Source organism: Lipotes vexillifer, unplaced genomic scaffold (assembly GCF_000442215.2).
Source record: "Lipotes vexillifer unplaced genomic scaffold, Lipotes_vexillifer_v1.1 scaffold643, whole genome shotgun sequence".
In the NCBI taxonomy this organism is placed as follows: Eukaryota; Metazoa; Chordata; class Mammalia; order Artiodactyla; family Lipotidae; genus Lipotes; species Lipotes vexillifer.
In genome coordinates, this window is record NW_006781628.1 from 296660 (window position 1) to 321267 (window position 24608).

Here is a 24608-nt window from a genome sequence, read left to right on the forward strand (position 1 = left end):
GTGCTCCGCAACGGGAGAGGCCACAACAGTGAGAGGCCCGCGTACCGTAAAAAAAAAAAAAAATGCGTTAGATTCAGACTGAAGAGAACTCAATCTCTGGAAATGCAACTGGACAGTGTAAAGCTTATGAAGATTTGAGGGCAGGAGCAATACGAAAGCTACAGGAACTGGGAATAAAAGCTGTGTGTGAGATGAACGAAGGTAGGGTGGTGAGGAGAGAGATTTGAGAAGGTGCCTAGTTAGAAGAGCTTTTCAATAATCCAGGCAAGAATATTATTTAGGAACTTTGATTAGGATGGTGGCAGAGAAAATGGAAAAAAAATTGAGATTGGTGTATGAAATATTTTCAGTGCTGAAGGGTCAGGCCAAACAGATACAGGTCCAGAGCTCAGGGTCACATGAGTGAACAATTCATAAGCTTTAAGCATGTGAATATAGGACAAATGGAAACTATGCAGGTGATAACAGAAAACAGGATTCTAGTAAAGGTACGTGGTATATGATAGCCAATGCTGCCTTGCTTTCTTCTGGTACCTACTTTCTTAGAAACTCTAAGGATTTTTATTCATCTTCTAGGGAAATGGGCAGCTCCATTTTATCAACACAGAATTCAATGATGTTCACTTTCTGCCTTCTGTGAAACCTAATCCAGCCTAAATTCTGGTCAAAGTACCCAGTGTTGCATATTAAGCCAATATTGAGAGCAGTGGTTTTAACACTGGGTCCCAAGGAGCCCCAGAGTTCAACCGAGGTCACCTAAAGGGCTCTAGCTGGAGACCAAGCAGAAAGGGCTCCGGGCTTCCTCTCGACTTCAGCACAGCAGCTCCATTTTTATCAGTTTATGCACTGGGTTTCCGCATCAGATCTTTACACGAGAACTTCTGATGCTAAAAGAAGACGTTTGAAAACCCCTATTTAGTAAAATCTCTGAAGACAGGCATCTAGGCCCAAAAGATCTTCCAAATTCTGTATCTATTACCCCACCCTGCCCCGCAACCCCCTTTGCGAGTCACTAGTTAGACCACAGTCACCTGGGCCTGCGACAGGAGGTTCGGGTTTGTGAGACTTCAGGGGATCCAGTCTGTCCTTCTCCAGCTGTTTCCTTGTACTCCGCTGGCGGGGCTCACGGAACATAGGCAAGGCGTGAGCTACGAGAAGTCACATTTGAAAAATTTCATTATGATAATAACCCTTCCATCCAAAAACATAGCTAACGCATGAGTACATGATCATGAAATGGAAGTCATAATGACAGCCTTCATCTAATAATAAAAGACGGTCTTATTGCAACCAATTAGCCAATTTCGTCTGAGACCAGGCTCACTGTTCACCTCTCCTGGCAACTAACGGCACTCAGGAGATGCCGTCAAATACCGTCACAGAAACATTGGTGAGGCTCCCCATCTCCCAAACCATGGGCAGCAGTTAAACTTAGTTTCTGTGGTTTTGAAAAGAAACACTTAATGGGACTGCCTCTTGTTTTTTCTTATAGGACCCAAATGCAAATAATGCCAACAGCTTGCCTGTCAGCCCTGAAGTTTCCTCAGATGCCTCATAAACACTGGAATCACTTCACACATTTCTGAAATGTGACCACCTCTCAGGAGGAGCTGACAGCACTGAGAAACCGGAAGGGAGGAACACTTATCCCACTGAAACTGGGATAAAGGTTGCCTTGAATGCAGCGAGGTGCCTGAATCTCCTGATGTGGTGACTTGATGGGGACTTAATCCTTTTCAATATGGTCGACAAAGGAATAAAAATCAAAGTAATATTTGTCCAATTGTTGTTGCTCAATGTCAGAATTAAATTTCAGAATATAAAAGAAAATATGTATTAAAAAGGGAAACTGTGATATTCTGGTGGAGAGGGAGAAGACTATTGGGGATAGAATCAAATATCTTTTTTTGACCAAAAAAAGTACCAGAATAATTTCTTTGAATATTTATATGCAAATTAAAACCCCTTTAAAAGAGAAAACTGGGGGACAGTTAAAGGAATAATAGGGGTTTAAAGGAAATTTATGATATGAATGACAGAAATGTCTGTTAACATCTAAAAAACACTTCCAGTACCCCTCCTGTCCTCTACCCGTGCTTCCAGCCTGGGCCAGGGTCATATCACTCACTAGTAAAATATGCCTACCTTGAGTCAGGGGAGCTGAAACACAGCCACCCGTCACTCTGTCGGGCAACACGACACAACAGTATTTTTAGGAGGGGGAAAAATAGCTTTTCACTTCAAACGAATGCAGGAATTTAAGTAGGCCGCATGTAATCACATGAGTTAGACTGGTTATGACACCGACTTTAACACTTCTACTCTTGCAAAAAATGTCACCGGATCTCTTTACTGATCATCAGCTCCAAGGGACATGGCCTTAGACGAGACCAACCACCAGGGAGAAAACCCAGCAGTGCAGCGCCCCCTGGTCTTTAGACTGAGCCACTGATAAAGTCCACAGGGGCATCTGCTAATGACAACTGCTACTGCATCCAAGATCTCCTGCCCAGCCGCAACCTGTGACAGGTCTGAGACCGTGACTCTGGGAAACAAAAAACTGCCAAATTAACGAGGCTGTGTGACAAACCCGAGAGAAGCTGCTCTGTCCTGGTAAGATTTCTGATCATACCCCAGGTAGTTCATTTTATATCTAAAGGTCTCTGGATCAGTCTATCACATGGTCACAGAATTTAGGCTTTTCCCTCTTGTGTTGAAAGTTACATGAAGTAACCCTGTCTCCGTGACGGGGCACAGAAGCTAAAGGGGTTAGCTATTATATGACCCCCAGTCCTGATCACATGAAAGGGGTATTTTGTACCATATGCCTGAACTCGGAGAGCATTTTCTGTCTCTAAAGCCATGAGATCAACAGCACACTAGAACAGGAGACAGACGCGTGATGGAGAAACCATTTTAACAACTTACGGGTGATGATGTAGTCCTGGGTTAGAGTCTCCGCTTGTTTCGCCTTCCGCTGTGTTTTAACCACGCACAATTTCGCTCCCCTGAGAGGGGTAAAAGCAAACGATTTTCTTTATTTGGTCTCAGAAACAAAGTCTACGTCAAAAGCATTAGATACTTTCAGGAACATGCTCTGTACACACCACCTCACTGAGTCCTTGACTTTCTAAGGACTGGCAACAGATGGAGCCCTTGGTGATAAGAGATTAAATGTATGGGAAAGCAAGTCTGAGTCAGTGGTTACTACTCTGTGAAAGGGTTAGAAAGGTAACTGGAAAACAAAAGGCCAGTTTAAAAAATCTATAGAAATAACCTAAAATTAAGATCTTAAAGAGATATTAATAACATTAATCAACCTTTTCACCCTAAAGGTCATAGGGTTCAAATTTTAGTTTATGTCTCAGATGAAAGCAACCTAGGTAGTCTACAGCCCAAGTGGCATTTGTCTACAATTCAAATACAAGAGTACAAGTGATCTGGAACTGAGTCAGCTTGGCAGTGTTGCCAAGGGGCTACAGTCCAAGAATGTGTGGGATTAACCAAAAGTGTGCTTAGAACATTTCACTTCTCCTTAGCAATAATGAGCATCCGTTTCAGGAGAAACAAAAACAAATAAGCAAATTTCTTAAAGTAAAGATTCCAAAGATAGGAATCTTCTGAAGGGTGCTATCAAATGGGGTTCGTTATTTTCTCAAGTAAAACAGACTCCCTTCTCTCATCCTAATTACATTAGCATTTTCAATTTCTTTATTAAAAAACAAACAAAATCCTATCTGTTCTTAAAGACCACAATATATAACTTTATTTTATAGGGCAAAGGTTCCAACTCCAGAAAATTCTGTCTGCTTCTATTCAGAGCCAAATTATAGTCAATACATATTCACTAACAGAGGATGGGTTTCCTTTCCCCTGAAAGAACGTGGGAGCTCAAAACAGGTTTACGGGGGACCCCAGTAAATACAGCATGTGAATTTTAGTACTAGCTAACCAAGGCTGACTCTAAAGAAAGAGCTAATCACTCACTATACCTTAACAAAGAGAAACAAAACCATCTTTTTTTGGGTTGGTGACACGTTTACCTTTGTGCCCAAGGAAAAGAGAAATAACTGAGAGACTGACTGAGCCTCTAGTGAAGTTTTCGGATCCTTGAAGCACATTGGTATGCTTACATTTGGCATTTGGGGACAGACATGGGATTGAAGGGGAAAGTAGCTGTGCTGTCCTCCTCTGCTGGCAGAGAACAACCCTGCCAAACATCCAAACCGGCACCTGATAAAAGCCCAAACAAAGAGGGAACAAAACGGACTAGCCGTTTCCATTTCCTATAAGTGGTTAGTTCCCTGCTTTGTTAATCCCTTACATGCATCACTGCTAATGCCACTGTTCAGGGTGGTATGCAAAGTGGGCAGGCCTTTTTCTCCCCTTGCACTCAACATTTCAGCTAAAGAACTGCAAATCCCCAGGAAACTTTCACTTTGAATTCTGTATGGATCAAGGGAGATATCCAAATCCTCTTTAAAGCACAATACTAGGAGTTTGAGGCTTTACTCTGTGCCAGCTGCATTTTCTAAAAGGGTGGATCCCCATCAAAGAGGGAAATAAATAAAAGTGGGGGTGGAAAAAGAAAACTCTCCCCCAGTTGCTGTCATCCATCTAAAACAGGCAATACTTATGAAATACCTCTGACTCTTGTTGGGGTCATAATAGACTTTAGCCAATCCGTTTCCAGTCCCCACCATGATCTGGTTCAGCTTTGGATGCCACAGGCAGCGGACAACACTCTGTAAAGGAAAGGCATGGTAGTCAGCTAAAGAGGGCACATAAAAATGGAAAAAATTCTGCTGCTACTTTGATGGCTTGTTTACGCAACTGAATACCACCCTGATGACTACGTGTAACTTTTAGGGCATGTTCTTCTAAACCATAGGGTTGTGTTCCTGAGGCTGAGTTCTGTTCTATCACTTGTTATCTGTGTGATACTCTATAAAAATAAAAAAGATGCTCCCTTCCTGACATCTCTCCTCTCCTTCCCTGACAGCCTTGAAACCACAAAGCTGGGCTTTCCCAGCTCTGCTGCCACATGAGGCTGGCATCTTAGAATGCTGAACCCACATAACTCAGTTCATTTTACCACTGAAGCAGATTTAGATCTCAGTGTTTTATGCTTTTATACACACAATAAATATGCCCCTCTGGACAGCATATTGAGACCAGGTGGTTACTGTTATTAGTTTACAAAGATCGAAATCTCATAAAGCTTTTTCAGGAACAACACACATTTGCAAACATTGAATAATATCTCCCTATCTATGAGATAAACCAGCAGGTCAGTAGCTGAAGTAAAACAGAGATATGGAATATAAAGCTTTGATATTAACCTGAATGAAAAGCTATTTAGGAGAAGGTTCACTGGAAGATATGATCCTGTGAGTTCATCACTAGTAAGGAAAATAAGTGGTACTCTGGGGTCAGAAAGAACCACGAGTTCTCAGTGAGAAGTACAGCCTGTTTTTAATTTTTGCTGAAGGAAGAGGGCATAGGTGGAAGAGATGGTAGGGATAGAATTAAGGGGGAAAAAATGAAGCTAAGGTTGGTAGGCAGAAACAGCATGTGCTGGGTTCTGCAGATCTCACTCTGATAGAGCAAGAAATGAGTGGAAACATTAATTCAATGATTATCAGGAACCTCTCACGTGCCAGGCAATGTACAAGGACTGAGGGAAAAAGGGTACAATTAGATATTACCATTTTCTGTTCTAATACTAAAATGCAAATCATGGAATTTCTGTCTCCCAAATAATCTAACTTGGGCTGGATTTCTTTGGTTTCTTCTCCCCAGCCATCCAGCTCTTTTCTTAAGACAGAATATCTGGGAATCCCTGTAACCCCTTTTGATAGAAACTCTGGCTCCCACCTGACTGGCCAAAAAAAAAATGCATATAGTTAAATGGCTGCAATTCCTACTCTGAGATTCCTGAGAAACTAAGAAGGAAATGTAAGAGAGTCTGCGGAACTTCTAATTCATGCCTGACAATATTCGAGAAGAGTGGTTCTTAAGCTCTGCACCACTGAAGAGCGTTGAGATGTTCTATTGAGAAAACCAAATCAGAGTGGTTGCGTTTCCCCTGTCGTCGAGGGAAAACTAAGTTCAAAGGGCAGTTTTTCACAGCTTTAAGTTTTCTTTCCACAATTTTTCTTAAACCTGTGGTGCCTGCTACCCAATGTCTACTAGCAAGTGCTAAAAGATGATAAAACATTTATAATGGTGAGGGAATATTAACAGAAAAACCTGAAAATAGTAAATCATATTTTTAGTAAAAGATGAAAATAGTAAATCAAAGTTTGACTTTTAGGGTGTGGGGTGGTTGTTGCTTTGTGCATATGCTCATGAAACTTACTTTATAATGCATGTGTATAAAAAGTCACATTTTCTCCTAATAAAACTGTGCCTGGTTGGTAAGATGGAATTAAGTATATCAGTAGTTCACGGTCTGCAAAGCATGACCTGACTACCAGGTTCTCTGCCACTGAGACTAATTTGAGAAGCACGCCTAGACCACTGGGAATTTCCAGATGGTCAAGGCCAGGTATGTGGAAAGATGAAAAGAGTCACAAACATAACTTCATATCTTACCTAGAATAAGTTCATCCAAGCCAATACTCATCTCCTTCAGGTCTTGGCTTAAGTGTCATAACTACCCAGACCACCCTATTTAAAACTGCAACACACAACTCCCCTTACTTTCCTTGTTTTTACAGCATGTATCCCATTTTAAAGTACCATATAGTTTACTGTTAATTATGCTAATTGTCTGCCTCCCCTACTAGGATATATGTTGCACACAGGCCGATCTTCGTCTGTTTTACGTAGCCAAGAATCCCAAGTGCCTAGATTAGTGTCTGGAACTCAATAAATGTTTGCTGCAGGGATGAATTAAAAGTTACAGTTCACCCAAGCCTCAATGGATTGCTTTGCTAGGTGGAGGTAGAGACAGTTTTCAACTTAAACTCACTACTGCCTAGGAGGGATAATTTGATTTCTCCAGATCATTATTATACTCAAGTACCCCACAAACACAGTAGGGTTAGCTCCCTCACAATGTGGGCCTAAAAAGAGGGATGTGCAAGGACCAGAGAGCAAGGGAGGAAAGTGAGAGGGCCTTCAGAAATCTCAGCACCCACAAATCACCCCAGGACAACTTTAAGCACATAGCATTAAAGTTATTTCTTTTCCTTGGTTCTCTAGAGATCTGGCTAAGCAGTCTAAGATTACTAGTTCTCAAATATGTTTTCAAGTGAGCAGGGTGCAGAATTGGAAAAGATCCACAGTGTAGGCCTGGTAAATTCCAAGACACCCAGCCAAATAGGCAGTTTCCAGGGGCAGCAGGTTACTGTTACTCTCTCCCTCTATGCTGAGGGTGTAAATGTTAGAGAGAGGCAACGGCCCAGGCCAACAGACCAATGTCTGACGGCTTTCCAGGGAGTCCAAGCTCAGGGCACTGCACCTCTATTCCTGTTCACAGCTTTTACCCTCTAATGCCCTTAGACACACACACGGCTTTTTATATGGAAGCAAGGAGAAGGCAAATGAGACCCCTTGAACTAAACAGTCATTCCAGAGCTCCATCCACTGTGGCAGTGAGTCACCAAAGCAGCCAATGAGGACTCTGGGAGCAGTCTGACTTAAGCAAAAGATACTTAAGGCTCAATTACCCTAAGACTGGCTATTAATTAAATATTACAAGGATTCCAAAACATGGAATGAAGAAACAGAATTCTAAGTCAAAGGTGGGTGGGCTTTTTTTGTTTATTAATATTTATTGTGTATGTTTAGCTAACCTTCGTAAACTTTGCAGCTAATGCGGCTCCACACTTTGTCCCGTCAAGGAAATGCATCTTATAGCAGAGAGCTGGCCATCTGCCAAACCAAACAACCCCTGAGACGGCAGCGAGGCTGGGGAGCAAGTAGAGCTGCCACGCTGCTAACTTGTCAAACACACATACTGGGTTTTACTTAACAACAATGGGACACGTGCCTGCTAGAAGCCCAAGGAGCTATCAGAAGACAGATGAGCTGTAGCTACTTAGAAGGAATGCATTCAGTCAGTCAACCATCCACCAAAGACATCTTCCATCCTCTGTTCTTGAAGAGGTACTTCTGTAGCTGGGGGCTTGCCACATTTAGACGTACACATTTGCTGAGTGACACAGCAAATGAAGGGTAGAGAGCACATCTGAATTAAAGGAGCAGAGGAAAATGTCATGACAGGAGATCTGCACGGACCAAAGAGAAAGCAGAAGGCCACTGCAGTGCAAAGAACTAGATTCTGAAGTTAATCTGCATATTTTAATATACTGATTTGCTTAATTAAATCGATAAAGGGTTTTATTCTTACACTGGCTTCCCCTAGCTGCCTAAGCTGAACCCCATGTTACCATAAAAATTAAGTTTAGTCTTTTAAAATTTATTTATTTTTTATTTTTGGTTGTGTTTGGTCTTCGTTGCTGCACAAGGGCTTTCGCTAGTTGCGGTGAGCGGGGGCTACTCTTTGTTGAGGCGCGCGGGCTTCTCACTGAGGTGGCTTCTCTTGTTGCGGAGCATGGGCTCTAGGCGCGTGGGGTTCGGTAGTTGTGGCATGTGGGCTCAGGAGTTGTGGCTCACGGGTTCTAAGCGTAGGCTCAGGAGTTGTGGCGCACGGGCTTAGTTGCTCTGCGGCATGTGGGATCTTCCTGAACCAGGGCTCAAACCCACGTCCCCTCCATTGGCAGGCAGATTCTTACCCACTGCGCCACCAGGGAAGTCCCTTGTAAACCAAAACCTACTGTCATTTTAGATAATCTGGCAGTGCAGAGGAACCACAGTCTGCCCCAAAAGTGCTCAGCTCTAGCGGCAGCCACAAAGAGACAGTAACTGGAGATGGAGATCATAAGCAAGATGACAATAAGTTACAAGACTTTCAAGTGCTCAACACAGAGATCTTTCTTTTCTGTGAAGACTAAAGAAAAAAGAGGGGTGGGGGGCAGAGAAGAAGAAAGCACTTTGTGTACAAAAGGCAGTGTCAAGATTCCAAAACAGGAATTTTGGAATTACCCCTCTACAAAAGTAAAACGGCCACAAAAAATTTCCAAATAATTTATTTCTGTGGTTTTGTTTTGCTTACTTTAAGTGAAATCATGGAAGCAAATAAGGAGAAGAGGAGGAAATCAATGAGAGATATAAATTTACATTTTAGGACATGGTAGGAAAGGAACTATTAGGTATTTGCAACTTTATGTTATTTAAAGTAGTTGAATCCTCACAGCAACACTACAAAATTAGTTATTCTCACCCCCATTTCACAAGGAGAAGAAACTGAGGCTTGCAGGAGGCTGGGTAACTTTCCCAAGGTCACATAACTTGTACACAGAGGAGCTGGGCTCAGCAGGGAGGTTTTCCCAACTCCAGTGCTCATTCCTTTAGACCACCTAATTATGCAAAGGCCTGTTTTAGAAGATGATGGGGAGGAAGGGATGTGGCGGATTTAAAATCATCTCCAAACCCACCTGACCCAGAAAGAGAAGTCTTAGCAAGTTTATACTAAAAAGCAGATGGTATTACTAAAATCATAAGGAAGGAAAAAGGAACTACTACCCCAGTTCACAAATGTTACTATAAAAGAAATCAATGCCCGCATAACATCTTAGGCATCCGTAATGCACATATCTAAACACCACCCTTATTCTACTTCACATGCTAAAAGAAGCCTAACAGCCTTCATAATTTTATATCTTAATCATGATTATGATGAAACACCATTTCTTGATTCTTCTCAGCTGCTGACCCACACTGTAAAAGAAACTCCGTCTGGTGTTTTCATGTTTGGTTTTTGTCACATAGTACAAGAATGGATAAGCTAACCCAGTGATTCCTTGGGAGAAGGAGCATTTTCCAAAATTTCAAATAAAGAGCCTAACACCTGTCTGGGGAGGAGACTGTCACACAGTTTTGCACACTTGTGTAGAGGCAGTCTTACGGTCGTGGACACCCTCAGGACTACCCAATACATCTGAAAGGCCATGTATATGCTGATCCCCAAAACTAAGAACACAGATCAAGATGTGAGTCCAAAGCAAATAAAAAGAAGGCAGATGAAAATGGAAAGGTACTGGAGAAAGAATTTTCTTTGGATTTGCACAAGCCCAAGTTTTATTTCACAGAGAAAGAAAAACTGCTTTCCACATTAAAATATTGAGCCAGTGAGGCAGAAGAGTAAGATGGGAAATCTTTAAACTCTTCCAGGCTATTTGTCCTGTCCTCCCAAAGCCTTGCTTTTCCCAAACTTGGATGATTTTGCAGCATGCATGGGCCATCGGGCTTAGTTTCATTCCTCTAAAGTTCAGGAAGCAAACCTGGTGAGTAAGCCTCAGTCTACAATAAATAAGACTCCTCAACACCCACCTGATCTCCATGGAGACATCCCTCAAATAAAAACGATTAAAGACATTTTCTCTGCTCTTATAAGTGAGCACGTGCCTATCCTTTTTTCCTCCTCCACATTCCTCCAACTCTAAGGAACTTCCACCATAGGGCCGGACTTGTAGCAATTATCACTCTTTGCTGGAAATCTTCTTAATCTTCCCCCTTCCCTGCCCCGAACAATTCTCTCTCTGATAAACCAGATAGAAGCTCAATGGTGAAAAGAAAAAAATGCCATGGCACTTTTATAAATGTATGGGTTGCTGCAAAAAAAACAAATAAGGAAAAGTGTTGCTCTATTCCTGCCATAAATATTTGGTACAGATGCACAGATTATGCTTTTTAAAAACTGGTATCTAATTAACAAATTAAGTCCTACCAAACGGATGGGAAAATGCATTTATTAAAATCAGTTTATTTACAGCCTCTGCTCTAAAATTAAGGTAACTGCTCAAGCAGCAAAAATCTGGAACCTGGTAATTGTCCTTGGCACAAAATGAATCACATCTGTAACTGATAATAAACTTGCCTAAAGAACTTCATCACAAGAAAAAGATCTCAGAGAAAATGGAAGGTCTCTTGGGTAAGAAAATTAAATACAATTTTCTTCCTCTAATTCAAAACACTAAATGTTAGTTTGCTCCAATCTGCTATTTGAGAAGAACTTACAGAGGCAAAAAAAAAAAAAAAAAAAAAAAAAAAAAAAAAAAAAAAAAAAAAAAAAAAAAAAAAAAAAAAAAAAAAAAAAAAAAAAAAAAAAAAAAAAAAAAGGCACAAATAATGATTGAAAAAAAAATCTAGTAATTATTCTTATTAATGACAGTCTGGGAGCAGGAAACAAATAAGAGGCTGGAAGCTGGAGTCCACAGGGTGAGTGACACCAGTGGTGGATCCTACAAGGCAAATACAACAAGGGAGGGAAAGTGACTGGGGGTGGTGGTAGTGGTGGGATGAATTGGGAGATTGGGATTGACATGTATACACTAATATGTATAAAACGGATCACTGGGCTTCCCTGGTGGCGCAGTGGTTGAGAGTCCGCCTGCCGAGGCAGGGGACATGGGTTCGTGCCCCGGTCCGGGAAGATCCCACATGCCGCGGAGCGGCTGAGCCCGTGAGCCATGGCCGCTGAGACTGTGCGTCCGGAGCCTGTGCTCCGCAACGGGAGAGGCCACAACAGTGAGAGGCCCACGTACCGAAAAAAAAAAAAAAACAACAACGGATCACTAATAAGAACCTCCTGTATAAAAAAATAAAATAAAATAAAATTCAAAGATTAAAAAATCAAAAAGAAGCAGCGCTCACTGGAGGCACATTCCCAATATTCTTGTAGAAATTCCGACTGGTGGGCACAGGATGGATCAAGTGTGTCAAGATATGGAGCCACACAGGCTTGAGAGGGGCCTGGGGCACTGGAGCCTCAGGCAAGTCAGTTCCAGCAAAGAGTGGGTTTGTCTGTTATATCACACATTATCATCTATTATGAGGACCAGCTTGTGAAAGAGCTTGGGAAGCAGTACCCAAGGCCATCTCTCTCGATCTAATCTGCACAGACCCAGACCCCTTTACCATTCTTCATTTATAAGTAGTTCGAGATGGGAATAAAGATAATAACCATAAATCTTTTCTTTATATAAATAAACAAAGCACAAATGGATAAAGCTTGAAATCCCTAACTACTGGATAAGAAATATATATGATCAGATCTTGGGAATCATCAAGTAGGTAAAACCAAAAATTAAAGAAAAAGCTGAATCTTCAAAGATGAACTATACAGGATATGTAAAGCACTATTTGGCTTAATATAGTACAGGTAAAGATGTTTTACAAATCATACTCTTTTATTTAGCCCTTTGGGGGTCTCACAACCCCTCATCATGCAAGACACAGCATTATCTATCACTCCAAAAAAGGAAAAAACACTATCCTGGGACATGTGTTAATTATAGAAGTTTTTCTTCCCCACACTAACATAAACTGTGAAAGTCTGGCCAGAATTCTGATACAACAGCTGGAAAACTTGTTACCAAAGATCGTTCATCAAATTCTGGTTGGGAGAGGAAAATCCGTGGTAGAAAATCTTACAAAACATGTTAAGTCCTTCACTTGGTCTTCTACCAGTGTGATGTAATATGGTGCTGGGTTTGGACAACAGAGCACTAGCCATTACTGTATTATTCTCTTTTCTTGATATTTTATAGCGTCAAGTATGTTTCTCCTTCAGGGTCGTGTTATCTAGTAGGTGATTCTTCACCCAGTTTTGCCATTCGTGGCAATTATGTCTATACTAGGAAGTATAGATATGTTTAAATGCCAATTCAATAAAACACCAAACTTGTGTAGAGAAGAAAAACAAAGTTTCTAACTAATCAAAAGGGAAACATTGACTGTTTCTATTGCTTTGAAGGACTACAAATAGAAGCAAAATAGTAAACAGAAAATATTTCCATGAGACTGCTGACACCAAATAAGTAGTAGATGCCTTTTAATATAGCATGTTACAGGGTTAAATGACACTAGAAAATGAATAAAGTATTAAACTGGACAAGCCCTGCTCTTAGTCCTCATTCTTCCGCCTTCAATGATTTATGAAGCCTGAAGCAGGATGTGATAGGTTCTTCATCTAATTGTAACTCCCAAAATGAGATCACTGTCGGACAGATAATTATAGGAAAAGACAACTCACTATAGGTTTTGAATCTGGATTCCTGCAGTAAACGTTATTTCAAAGAAGAAAATGTTGAATAGAGAATCTAAATAACTGCTCCTGAACTAAGAATCTACTGGTTAAATTTATAAATTGTTCTTTTAAAAGAGACTGGAAATGAGAACAGAAATGAAATGATAAGCACATCAGAATTCATCTTCTATTCTAAGGAAGAATAAAGATCAGAATTTTGATAAAATACAGTGACAAATTCCAAGAAATAATTTTTACTTCAAAGCAGAGTGTGTTCTACAAAAGAGATCCAGGAAACAGATCATATTCATTAACAGTATAACAACCAAAACAAATTATATTCATTACAGTTTTAGATTACCAGTATTTTAAGCATCCACAGTAAACTTGCTTCCTCCACTGAACTCAAAACATAGCTATTTTTAGTAGGTCTGAAAAAAGATCACCTCAAGTTTTAAAGAAGTAGACAATTAAAATTTGTACTTCTTTCATCAAATCTAAAAGAAAACATATTTATGCTCTGAAATTCCAAATTAATTAGAAAAAACTATTAACAAAAAACAAAAACAAGAGAAGCTGGTATGGAATAGGCCATTATAGTAAGTCCCGATAAGAACATGCTATAATACAATATAACAAAAGGTAAAGCAAAATTAACAAATACATTTTCACCAAACACCTACCATGTGCCATATATTGTTCCAACCATAGCAATATAATGCCCTTCCCACCCATATGGCACCAAGGAGTCCCTTACTCCAATTTGGTCACTGGAAAATCTAGAAATGTCTGAGAAAAAGAGTACCAGAGATAACAGAAGTGTTGAGAAAATATGACCCACAAGGAAATGTTAAAACAACAACAACTAAGTTTGGTTCACTTAGACAAGAGAAGACAGAACAGCAACTTTATAATCTTAAAGGAAATAGAGGATGTTGACCAGCTGTTCTCCAATTCCTTGAGGACTAGAGTAAAGGATGTGGGCTCTAAGCATGAGAATGTGAGCCTAAAAATAATGTAAAAAAAAGATACGATGGTATGGGATTTCATAAACAGAAATGAACTCTTAGGGAAGTTGTAAACTCTTCTGTTAAAAGTCTAATTTTCATATAGGAGAGTTGAGCCGTAGTACTCAGGTAGGCAAGAAGATGGACTCTGGAAGATAATACTGAGACACGGAGCAACGTATGCCTGATGCCAGATGGCAGCTGATGAAGCAAAAGCCAGCAGCTTTGCCTGTGGCATACTTATGTGAAGAGAACCTATCACCAGTGTAGGAGATGGGACTCGCACTAGGATCAAAGACATTATTTTATTTCCTATAATATGAATGTCCCTGCAAATGTGCAGTGATCTTAGAGCTTCCTCCTAGGCACATTTGCTGCAATATGTACTATTTCATTATTTATTTCATATAGTTTTGCACCGCAGTTATGATTTTTTTAATTAAAAAAAAAAATCTCCTGGTGCTGGGTGAGATACAGGGATCACATTCCACTCAGTCTCTCCCTCTGAATGCAGTTATAAAACCTAAATTTCAGGATTCCGAAAACTAAATAGTAGTAGGTGGATTGGGGAATTAGCCCAGAATTGAAAGTATCACTAAAGCAGCAGTGAGTTTACTATTTCCCCACTCTGATACTCCACCCTATCCCCCCGACAAAAAAACCTGTAATGAACAAAAGATCAAAAGTTTAAATTAAGGCAGCCTCAGTTCAACTGAATTTTCCTTTTGCCTCAGGCTTCAGTACAGCTTGGCATAGCACTGTTACTGATCCCATTTTTATTTAAAGCACTGGAATTTTACTCATCATGAATTTTATGCATTAATTCTTATTTTTTATAATATTGCATTAAAATGTTAATTTGCTTTGATTACTGAGTTTTTTGATACCTCCTTCAATTTTGTGCTTCAGTCTGACCCTAGTCCTGGCCTTGATTCAACCTATATCTCACTCTATTACACAAAGGTTAGCTCAAAATAAACCACACACCCAAAATGAACCACATTAAACCATAGAACTTTTAGAAGAAAACACAGAAGAAAATCTGTGTAACCTGGAATCAGTCAAGGAGTTCTTAGATGTGACACCAAAGCTACATTCTACAAAATTAAAAACTGATAAATTAGACTTTACCAAAATTAAAGTATTTTGGAGGAGCTTCAAGGTGGTGGAAGAGTAAGATGCAGAGATCACCTTCCTCCCCACAAATACATCAGAAAGACATCTAAATGTGGAACAACTCCTACAGAACACCTACTGAACGCTGGCAGAAGACCTCAGACCTCCCAAAAGGCAAGAAACACCCCACGTACCTGGGTAGGGCAAAAGAAAAAAGAAGGAACAGAGGCAAAAGAATAGGGAGGGAACCTGCACCTCTGAGAGGGAGCTGTGAAGGAGGAAAGGTTTCCACACACTGGGAAGCCTCCTCGCAGGCGGAGACTGCGGGAGGCGGAGCGGGGAGCTTCGGAGCCACGGAGGACAGCACAGCAACAGGGGTGCGGAGGGCAAAGCGGAGAGATTCCCGCACAGAGGATCGGTGCCGACCGGCACTCACCAGCCCGAGAGGCTTGTGTGCTCACCCGCCGGGGCGGGCGGGGGCTGGGAGCTAAGGCTCGGACTTCGGTCGGGGTGCAGGGAGAGGACTGGGGTTGGCGGCGTGAACACAGCCTGAAGGGGTTAGTGCGCCACGGCTAGCCGGGAGGGAGTCCGGGGAAAAGTCTGGAGCTGCCGAAGAGGCAAGACTTTTTCTTGCCTATTTGTTTCCTGGTGCGCGAGGAGAGGGGATTAAGAGCGCTGCTTAAAGGAACTCCAGAGACGGGAGCGAGCCGCGGCTATCAGCGCGGACCCCAGAGACGGCCATGAGACACTAAGGCTGCTGCTGCCACCACCAAGAAGCCTGTGTGCAAGCACAGGTCACTATCCAACCTCCCTGCCTGGGAGCCTGTGCATCCCGCCACTGCCAGGGTCCTGGGATCCAGGGACAACTCCCCCAGGAGAACACATGGCGCGCCTCAGTCTGGTGCAATGTCACACTGGCCTCTGCCGCCACAGGCTCGCCCCACATCCATACCCCTCCCTCCCCCCGGCCTGAGTGACCCAGAACACTCGAATCAGTGGCTCCTTTACCCCGTACTGTCTGAGCGAAGAACAGACGCCCTCAGGTGACCTACAGGCAGAGGCGGGTCCAAATGCAGAGCTGAACCCCTGGAGCTGTGCGAACAAAGAAGAGAAAGGGAAATTTCTACCAGCAGCCTCAGGAGCAGAGGATTAAATCTCCACAATCAACGTGATGTACCCTACATCTGTGGAATACCTGAATAGACAATGAATCATCCCAAATTGAGGAGGAGGACTCCAGGAGCAAAGATATATATATATATATATATTTTTTTTTCCCCCCCTTTTTCTCTTCTTGAGAGTGTGTATGTGTATGCTTCTGGGTGTGATTTTGTCTGTATAGCTTTGCTTTTACCATTTGTCTTAGGGTTCTGTCTGTCCATTGTTTTTTTTTTTTTTTTTTTTTTTAAAAACTTTTCTTAGTAATTATTTTTTATTTTAATAACGTTCCTTTATTTTATTTTATCTTCATTCTTTTTCTCTCTTTTTTTTTCTCCCTTTGATTCTGAGCCGTGTGGATGAAAGGCTCTTGGTGCTCCAGCCAGGCGTCAAGGCTGTGCCACTGAGGCGGGAGAGCCAAGTTCAGGACACTGGTCCACAACAGAATTCCCAGCTCCACGTAATATCAAACAGCGAAAATCTCCCAGAGATCTCCATCTCAACGCAAAGACCCAGCTTCACTCAATGACCAGCAAGCTACAGTGCTGGACACCCTATGCCAAACAACTAGCAAGACAGGAACACAACCCCACCCATTAGCAGAGAGGCCGCCTAAAATCATAATAAGTCCAGACACCCCAACACACCAACAGACGTGGACCTGCCCACCAGAAAGACAAGATCCAGCCCCATTCACCAGAACACAGGCACCAGTCCCCTCCACCAGGAAGCCTACACAACCCACTGAACCAACATTAGCCACTGTGGACAGACACCAAAAACAACAGGAACTACGAACCTGCAGCCTGAGAAAAGGAGACCCCAAACACTGTCGGGTAAGCAAAATGAGAAGACAGAGAAACACACAGCAGATGAAGGAGCAAGGCAAAAACCCACCAGACCTAACAAATGAAGAGGAAATAGGCAGTCTACCTGAAAAAGAATTCACAATAACAATAGCAAAAATGATCCAATATCTTGGAAATAGAATACAGAAAATACAAGAAACGTTTAACAAGGACTTAGAAGAACTAAAGAGCAAACAGACAGTGATGAACAACACAATAAATGCAATTAAAAATTCTCTAGAAGGGATCAATAGCAGAATAACTGAGGCAGAAAAATGGATAAGCGACCTGGAAGATAAAATAGTGGAAATAACTACTGCAGAGCAGAATAAAGAAAACAGAATGAAAAGAATTGAGGACACTCTCAGAGACCTCTAGGACCACATTAAACGCACCAACATTCGAAATATAGGGATCCCAGAAGAAGAAGAAAAAAAGAAAGGGACTGAGAAAATATTTGAGAGATTATAGTTGAAAACTTGCCTAATATGGGAAAGGAAATAGTTAATCAAGCCTAGGAAGCACAGAGAGTCCCATACAGGATAAATCCAAGAGAAAACACGCCAAGACACATATTAATCAAACTATCAAAAATTCAATACAAAGAAAAAATATTAAAAGCAGCAAGGGAAAAGCACCAAATAACATTTAACACAATACCCATAAGGTTAACAGCTGATCTTTCAGCAGAAACTCTTCAAGCCAGAAGGGAGTGGCAGGACATATTTAAAGTGATGAAAGGGAAAAACCTACAACCAAGATTACTCTACCCAGCAAGGATATCATTCATATTTGATAGAGAAATTAAAACATTTATAAAAAAGCAAGAGCTAAGAGAATTCAGCACCACCAAACCAGCTTTACAACAAATGCTAAAGGAACTTCTCTAGGCAGGAAACACAAGAGAAGGAAAAGACCTACAATAACAAACCCAAAACAATTAAGAAAATGGTAATAGGAACATACATATTGATAATTACCTTAAATGTAAATGGACTAAATGCTCCCACCAAAAGACACAGATTGGCTGAATGGATACAAAAACAAGACCTGTATATATGCTGTCTACAAGAGACCCACTTCAGACCTAGGGACACATACAGACTGAAAGTGAGGGGATGGAAAAAGATATTCCGTGCAAATGGAAATCAAAAGAAAGCTGGAGTAGTAATTCTCATATCAGACAAAACAGACTTTAATATAAAGACTATTACAAGAGACAAAGAAGGACACTACATAATGATCAAGGGATCGATCCAAGAAGAAGATATAACAATTGGAAATATTTATGCACCCAACATAGGAGCACCTCAATACATAAGGCAAACACTAACAGCCATAAAAGGGGAAATCGACAGTAACACAATCATAGTAGGGGACTTTAACAACCCACTTTCACCAATGCACAGATCAACCAAAATGAAAATAAATAAGGAAACAAGCTTTAAATGATGCATTAAACAAGATGCACTTAATTGATATTTATAGGACATACCATCCAAAAACAACAGAATACACATTCTTCTCACGGGCTCATGGAATATCTCCAGGATAGATCATATCTTGGGTCACAAAACAAGCCTTGGTTCATTTAAGAAAACTGAAATTGTGTCAAGTATCTTTTCTGACCACAACGCTATGATACTAGATATCAATTACACGAAAAAATCTGTAAGAAATACAAACACATGGAGGCTAAACAATACACTACTTAATAATCAAGAGATCACTGAAGAAATCAAAGAGGAAATCAAAAAATACCTGGAAACAAAAGACAATGAAAACACGACGACCCACAACCTATGGGATGCAGCAAAAGCAACTCTAAGAGGGAAGTTTATAGCCATACAATCCTACCTTAAGAAATAAGAAACATCTCAAATAAACAACCTAACCCTACACCTAAAGCAATTAGAGAAAGAAGAACAAAACAACCCCAAAGTTAGCAGAAGGACAGAAATCATAAAGATCAGATCAGAAATAAATGAAAAAGAAATGGAGGAAACAATAGCAAAGATCAGTAAAACTAAAAGCTGGTTGTTTGAGAAGATAAACAAAATTGATAAACCACTAGCCAGACGCATCAAGAAAAAAATGGAGAAGACTCAAATCCATAGAATTAGAAATGAAAAAGGAGAAGTAACAACTGACACTGCAGAAATACAAAGGATCATGAGAGATTACTACAAGCAACTCTATGCCAATAAAATAGACAACCTGGAAGAAATGGACAAATTCTGAGGAAAGCACATCCTTCCAAGACTGAACCAGGAAGAAATAGAAAATATAAACAAACCAATCACAAGCACTGAAACTGAAACTGTGATTAAAAATCTTCCAACACACAAAAGCCCAGGGCCAGATGGCTTCACAGGTAAATGCTATCAAACATTTAGAGAAGAGCTAACACCTATCCCTCTCAAACTCTTCCAAAATATTGCAGAGAGAGGAACACTCCCAAACTCATTCTATGAGGCCACCATCACCCTGATACCAAAACCAGACAAAGACGTCACAAAGAAAGAAAACTATAGGCCAATATCACTGAGGAACATAGATGCAAAAATCCTCAACAAAATACTAAGAAACAGAATCCAACAGCACACTGAAAGGATCGTACACCATGATCAAGTGGGGTTTATCCCAGGAATGCAAGGATTCTTCACTATACACAAATCAATCAATGTGATACACCATACTAACAAACTGAAGGAGAAAAAACATATGATCATCTCAATAGATGCAGAGAAAGCTTTTGACAAAATTCAACACCCATTTATGATAAAAACCCTGCAGAAAGTAGGCATAGAGGGAAGTTTTCTCAACATAATAAAGGCCACATATGACAAACCCACAGCCAATATTGTCCTCAATGGTGAAAAACTGAAACCATTTCCACAAAGATCAGGAACAAGACAAGGTTGCCCACTCTCACCACTATTATTCACCATAGTTTTGGAAGCATTAGCCACAGCAATCAGAGAAGAAAAAGAAATAAGAGGAATCCAAATCGGAAAAGAAGAAGTAAAGCTGTCACTGCTTGCAGATGACATGATACTATACGTAGAGAATCCTAAAGATGCTACCAGAAAACTACTTAGAGCTAGTGAATGAATTTGGTAAAGTAGCAGGATACAAAATTAATGCACAGAAATCTCTAGCATTCCTATACACTAATGATGAAAAATCTGAAAGTGAAATTAAGGAAACACTCCCATTTACCACTGCAACAAAAAGAATAAAATATCTAGGAATAAGCCTACCTAAGGAGACAAAAGACCTGTATGCAGAAACTTATAAGACACTGATGAGAGAAATAAAAGACGATAGAAATAGATGGAGAGATATACCGTGTTCTTGGATTGGAAGAATCAACATTGTGAAAATGACTCTACTATACAAAGCAATCTACAGATTCAATGCAATCCCTATCAAACTACCACTGGCATTTTTCACAGAACTAGAACAAAAAAATTCACAATTTGTATGGAAACACAAAAGACCCCGAATAGCCAAAGCAATCTTGAGAACAAAAAATGGAGCTGGAGGAATCAGGCTGCCTGACTTCAGACTATACTACAAAGCTACAGTAATCAAGACAGTATGGTACTGGCACAAAAACAGAAAGATAGATCAATGGAATAGGATAGAAAGCCCAGAGATAAACCCATGCACATATGGTCACGTGATAAAGGAGGCAAGAATACACAGTGGAGAAAAGACAACCTCTTCAATAAGTGGTGCTTGGAAAACTGGAAAGGTACATGTAAAAGTATGAAATTAGAACACTCCCTAACACCATACACAAAAATAAACTCAAAATGGATTAAAGACCTAAATGTAAGGCTAGACACTATCAAACTCTTAGGGGAAAACATAGGCAGAACAGTCTATGACATACATCACAGCAAGATCCTTTTTGACCCACCTCCTAGAGAAATGGAAATAAAAACAAAAATAAACAAATGGGACCTAATGAAACTGAAAAGCTTTTGCACAGCAAAGGAAACCATAAACAGCATGAAAAGACAACCCTCAGAATGGGAGAAACTATTTGCAAATGAAGCAACTGACAAAGGATTAATCTCCAAAATTTACAAGCAGCTCATGTAGCTCAATATCAAAAAAAACCAAACAACCCAATCCAAAAATGGGCAGAAGACCTAAATAGACATTTCTCCAAAGAAGATATACTGATTGCCAACAAACACATGAAAGAATGCTCAGCATCATTAATCATTAGAGAAATGCAAATCAAAACTACAACGAGATATCATCTCACACCGGTCAGAATGGCCATCATCAAAAAATCTACAAACAGTAAATGCTGGAGAGGGTGTGGAGAAAAGGGAACCCTCCTGCACTGTTGGTGGGAATGTAAATTGATACAGCCACTATGGAGAACAGTATGGAGGTTCCTTAAAAAACTAAGAATAGAACTACCATACGACCCAGCAATCTCACTACTAGGCATATACCCTGAGAAAACCATAATTCAAAAAGAGTCATGGACCACAATGTTCATTGCAGCTCTATTTACAATAGCCAGGACATGGAATCAACCTAAGTGTCCATCAACAAATCAGTGGATAAAGAAGATGTGGCACATATATTTACAATGAAATATTACTCAGCCATAAAAAGAAACAAAATTGAGTTATTTGTAGTGAGGTGGATGGACCTCGAGTCTGTCATACAAAGTGAAGTAAGTCAGAAAGAGAAAAACAAATACTGTATGCTAACACATATATATGGAATCTAACAACAACAACAAAAAATGGTCATGAAGAACCTAGGGGCAAGATGGGAATAAAGACACAGACCTACTAGAGAATGGACTTGAGGATATGGCGATGGGGAAGGGTAAGCTGTGACAAAGTGAGAGAGTGGCACGGACATATGTACACTAAACATAAAATAGATAGCTAGTGGGAAGCAGCCGCATAGCACAGGGAGATCAGCTCGGTGCTTTGTGATCACCTAGAGGGGTGGGATAAGGAGGGTGGGAGGGAGGGAGATGGAAGAGGGAAGAGATGTGGGAACATATGTATACGTATAAGTGATTCACTTTGTTATAAAGCAGAAACTAACACCATTGTAAAGCAATTATACTCCAATAAAGATGTTTTAAAAATAATGTATTTTGCCTTGTAAAAGACTCTATTAAGAAAAAGAAAAAAACAAGCAACAGACTGGGGGAGAATATCCCAAGAACTTGGTATCTAGAATATATAGAGGACTCTCAAAATTAATAGTAAGAAACAAACCACCTCATTTAAAACTGGGCAAAAGACTTGAAGAGGCATTTCACCCAAGAGAATACAACTGTGGAAAATGGACACATGAAGATATTCAACATCACTGGCCGTTAGGAAAATTCAAATTATAACCACTCCACACACCTATTAGAATGTATAAAATAAAAAATGTTTCAATACAAAGTGTTGGTGAGGATGCAGAGCAAGTAAAAAACACATACACTGTTGGTGGGAATACAAAATGACATTGTTAATCTGAAGATGGCTTGGAGTTTCTTATAAAAATAAATATACACTCACTATATGACCCAGCAAGCCTACTCTTAGGTATTTGCCCTAGAGAAAAGAAAACTTACATTCAAACAAAAACCTCTATATGAATGCTTACAGCAGCTCCATCCGTAATCTCCAAAAATTAGAAATAATCAAATGTCCTTTAGTAGATTAAAAAACTGTGCTATATCCATACAGTGGAATACTACTGAGCAATAAAATGTAACAAGTTATTGATACGCACAACTAACCTGGATGAGTCTCAAAGGATTCTGCTGAAAGTAGTTGATCTAAAAAGGTTACACACTATATGAGTCCATTTGTATGACATTCTTGAAAAGTCAACACTATAGTGATGGAGAACAGACCAGTGAATGTCAGGTATAAGGAGTGGAGAGCGAGGGAGGGGGTAAGAGGGTGACTATAGAGGGATGGCACAAAGGAGTTTTTAGGGGGTGATGGAACTAACTGATCTGTATCCTGATTGTACTGATGGAACTACAGGAATCTATAGGGGTTAAAAATCACAGAACTGTACACTTTAAAAATAATAAAAAATAATCGCACTAAGCTTGTTCCTTTCATTTTCCCTATGTAAAACATTTTAAGACTTGATAAGGAACATATTAGTAGTTAAACCATCATGAAATTGGTGGTTTCTTTCCTCTCTATTCTCACGTGCCTACAGATGAACACTCAACTGCACTCTTTAAATCCTGAGAACTACTGTCCTGGAACATCCATAGCATGATACCTTTAGGTGCAATGAAAAGTAATTAAATCACATCTTATGGACACTAGCCCCATCCTGGACACTGTGAGGCTAACTTAGCAGGGGACTCCAGCTGAGTTCCAGTTACTGAATCTGAAGAAAGGGTTTAGTAAGTCAAATCACAAAAGTGGTAAAAGTGCTATATTTTTTTCTATCATAACCCAATGGCATCTCTTTTCTTCTCTACTTAAAGAAAACCTAAATGCCCATCAACAAAGGAATGGATAAAGAATGGGTATGAAAAAAAAAAAAAAGAATGGATATGGATGTGGTACATACAAACAATGGAATATTACTCAGCCACAAAAGGGAACGCAACTGGGTCATTTGTAGAGACATGGATGGACCTAAAGAGTGTCATATAGAGTGAAGTAAGTCACAAAAACAAATATCGTATATTAACGCATATATGTGGAATCCAGAAAAATGGTATAGATGACCTTAACTGCCAAGCAGACACAGAGACACAGACGTAGAGAACAAATGTATGGATACCAAGGGGGAAAGGGGTGGGGTGGGAGGAAGTGGGAGATAGGGATTGACACATATACACTATTGATACTATGTATAAAATAGACAACTGATGGGAACATGCTGTATAGCACAGGGAAGTCTACTTAATGCACTGTAGTGTCCAAAATGGAGGGGATATATGTATATTTATGGCTGATTCATTTTGCTGTGCAGTAGAAGCTAACACAACATTGTAAAGCAACTATACTCCAATAAAAATTAATTTTAAAAAAAAGAAAATATTCTTACAGAAAGTAGCACTGACCGTTGTGCTTCTTGACAGTAAAACATTGTCCTAATAACCAGGCTCAGGACCCTGGGAAAAGGTAGTGCTAGAAAAAGAACCTTGTAACTGCTGTGTTGGCAAATTTACACTAAAACTCCATCATCATCTATTTACTCCCAGGTTCCCTATCAAATATTCATATATCTCAGAAGACCAGGAAACACGCAGTGCTCACACACCCTTTTAGTTGCCGATGAGCAAATGCTCAATAAACCTATACTGAGTATACTGTCTTATCATTTGGCAGTGGTAAAACAGACATATTTTACTAAATACAA

The 24608-nt window shown here is 40.2% G+C and overlaps 1 protein-coding gene across 1 annotated transcript in view; it reads right to left on the reverse strand.

Moving 5' to 3' along the window:
• The window catches only part of LOC103091284 (WD repeat-containing protein 70), a 108178-nt gene that overhangs the window by 19182 nt on the left and 64388 nt on the right, over positions 1-24608 (reverse strand). Inside the window, exons 5-7 of the mRNA XM_007454809.1 lie at positions 4645-4745; positions 2929-3008; positions 1032-1148 (exon numbers count right to left, since the gene is read on the reverse strand). Of these exons, the coding sequence (XP_007454871.1) occupies positions 1032-1148; positions 2929-3008; positions 4645-4745 (298 nt within the window). The remainder of the gene's footprint in view (positions 1-1031; positions 1149-2928; positions 3009-4644; positions 4746-24608) is intronic.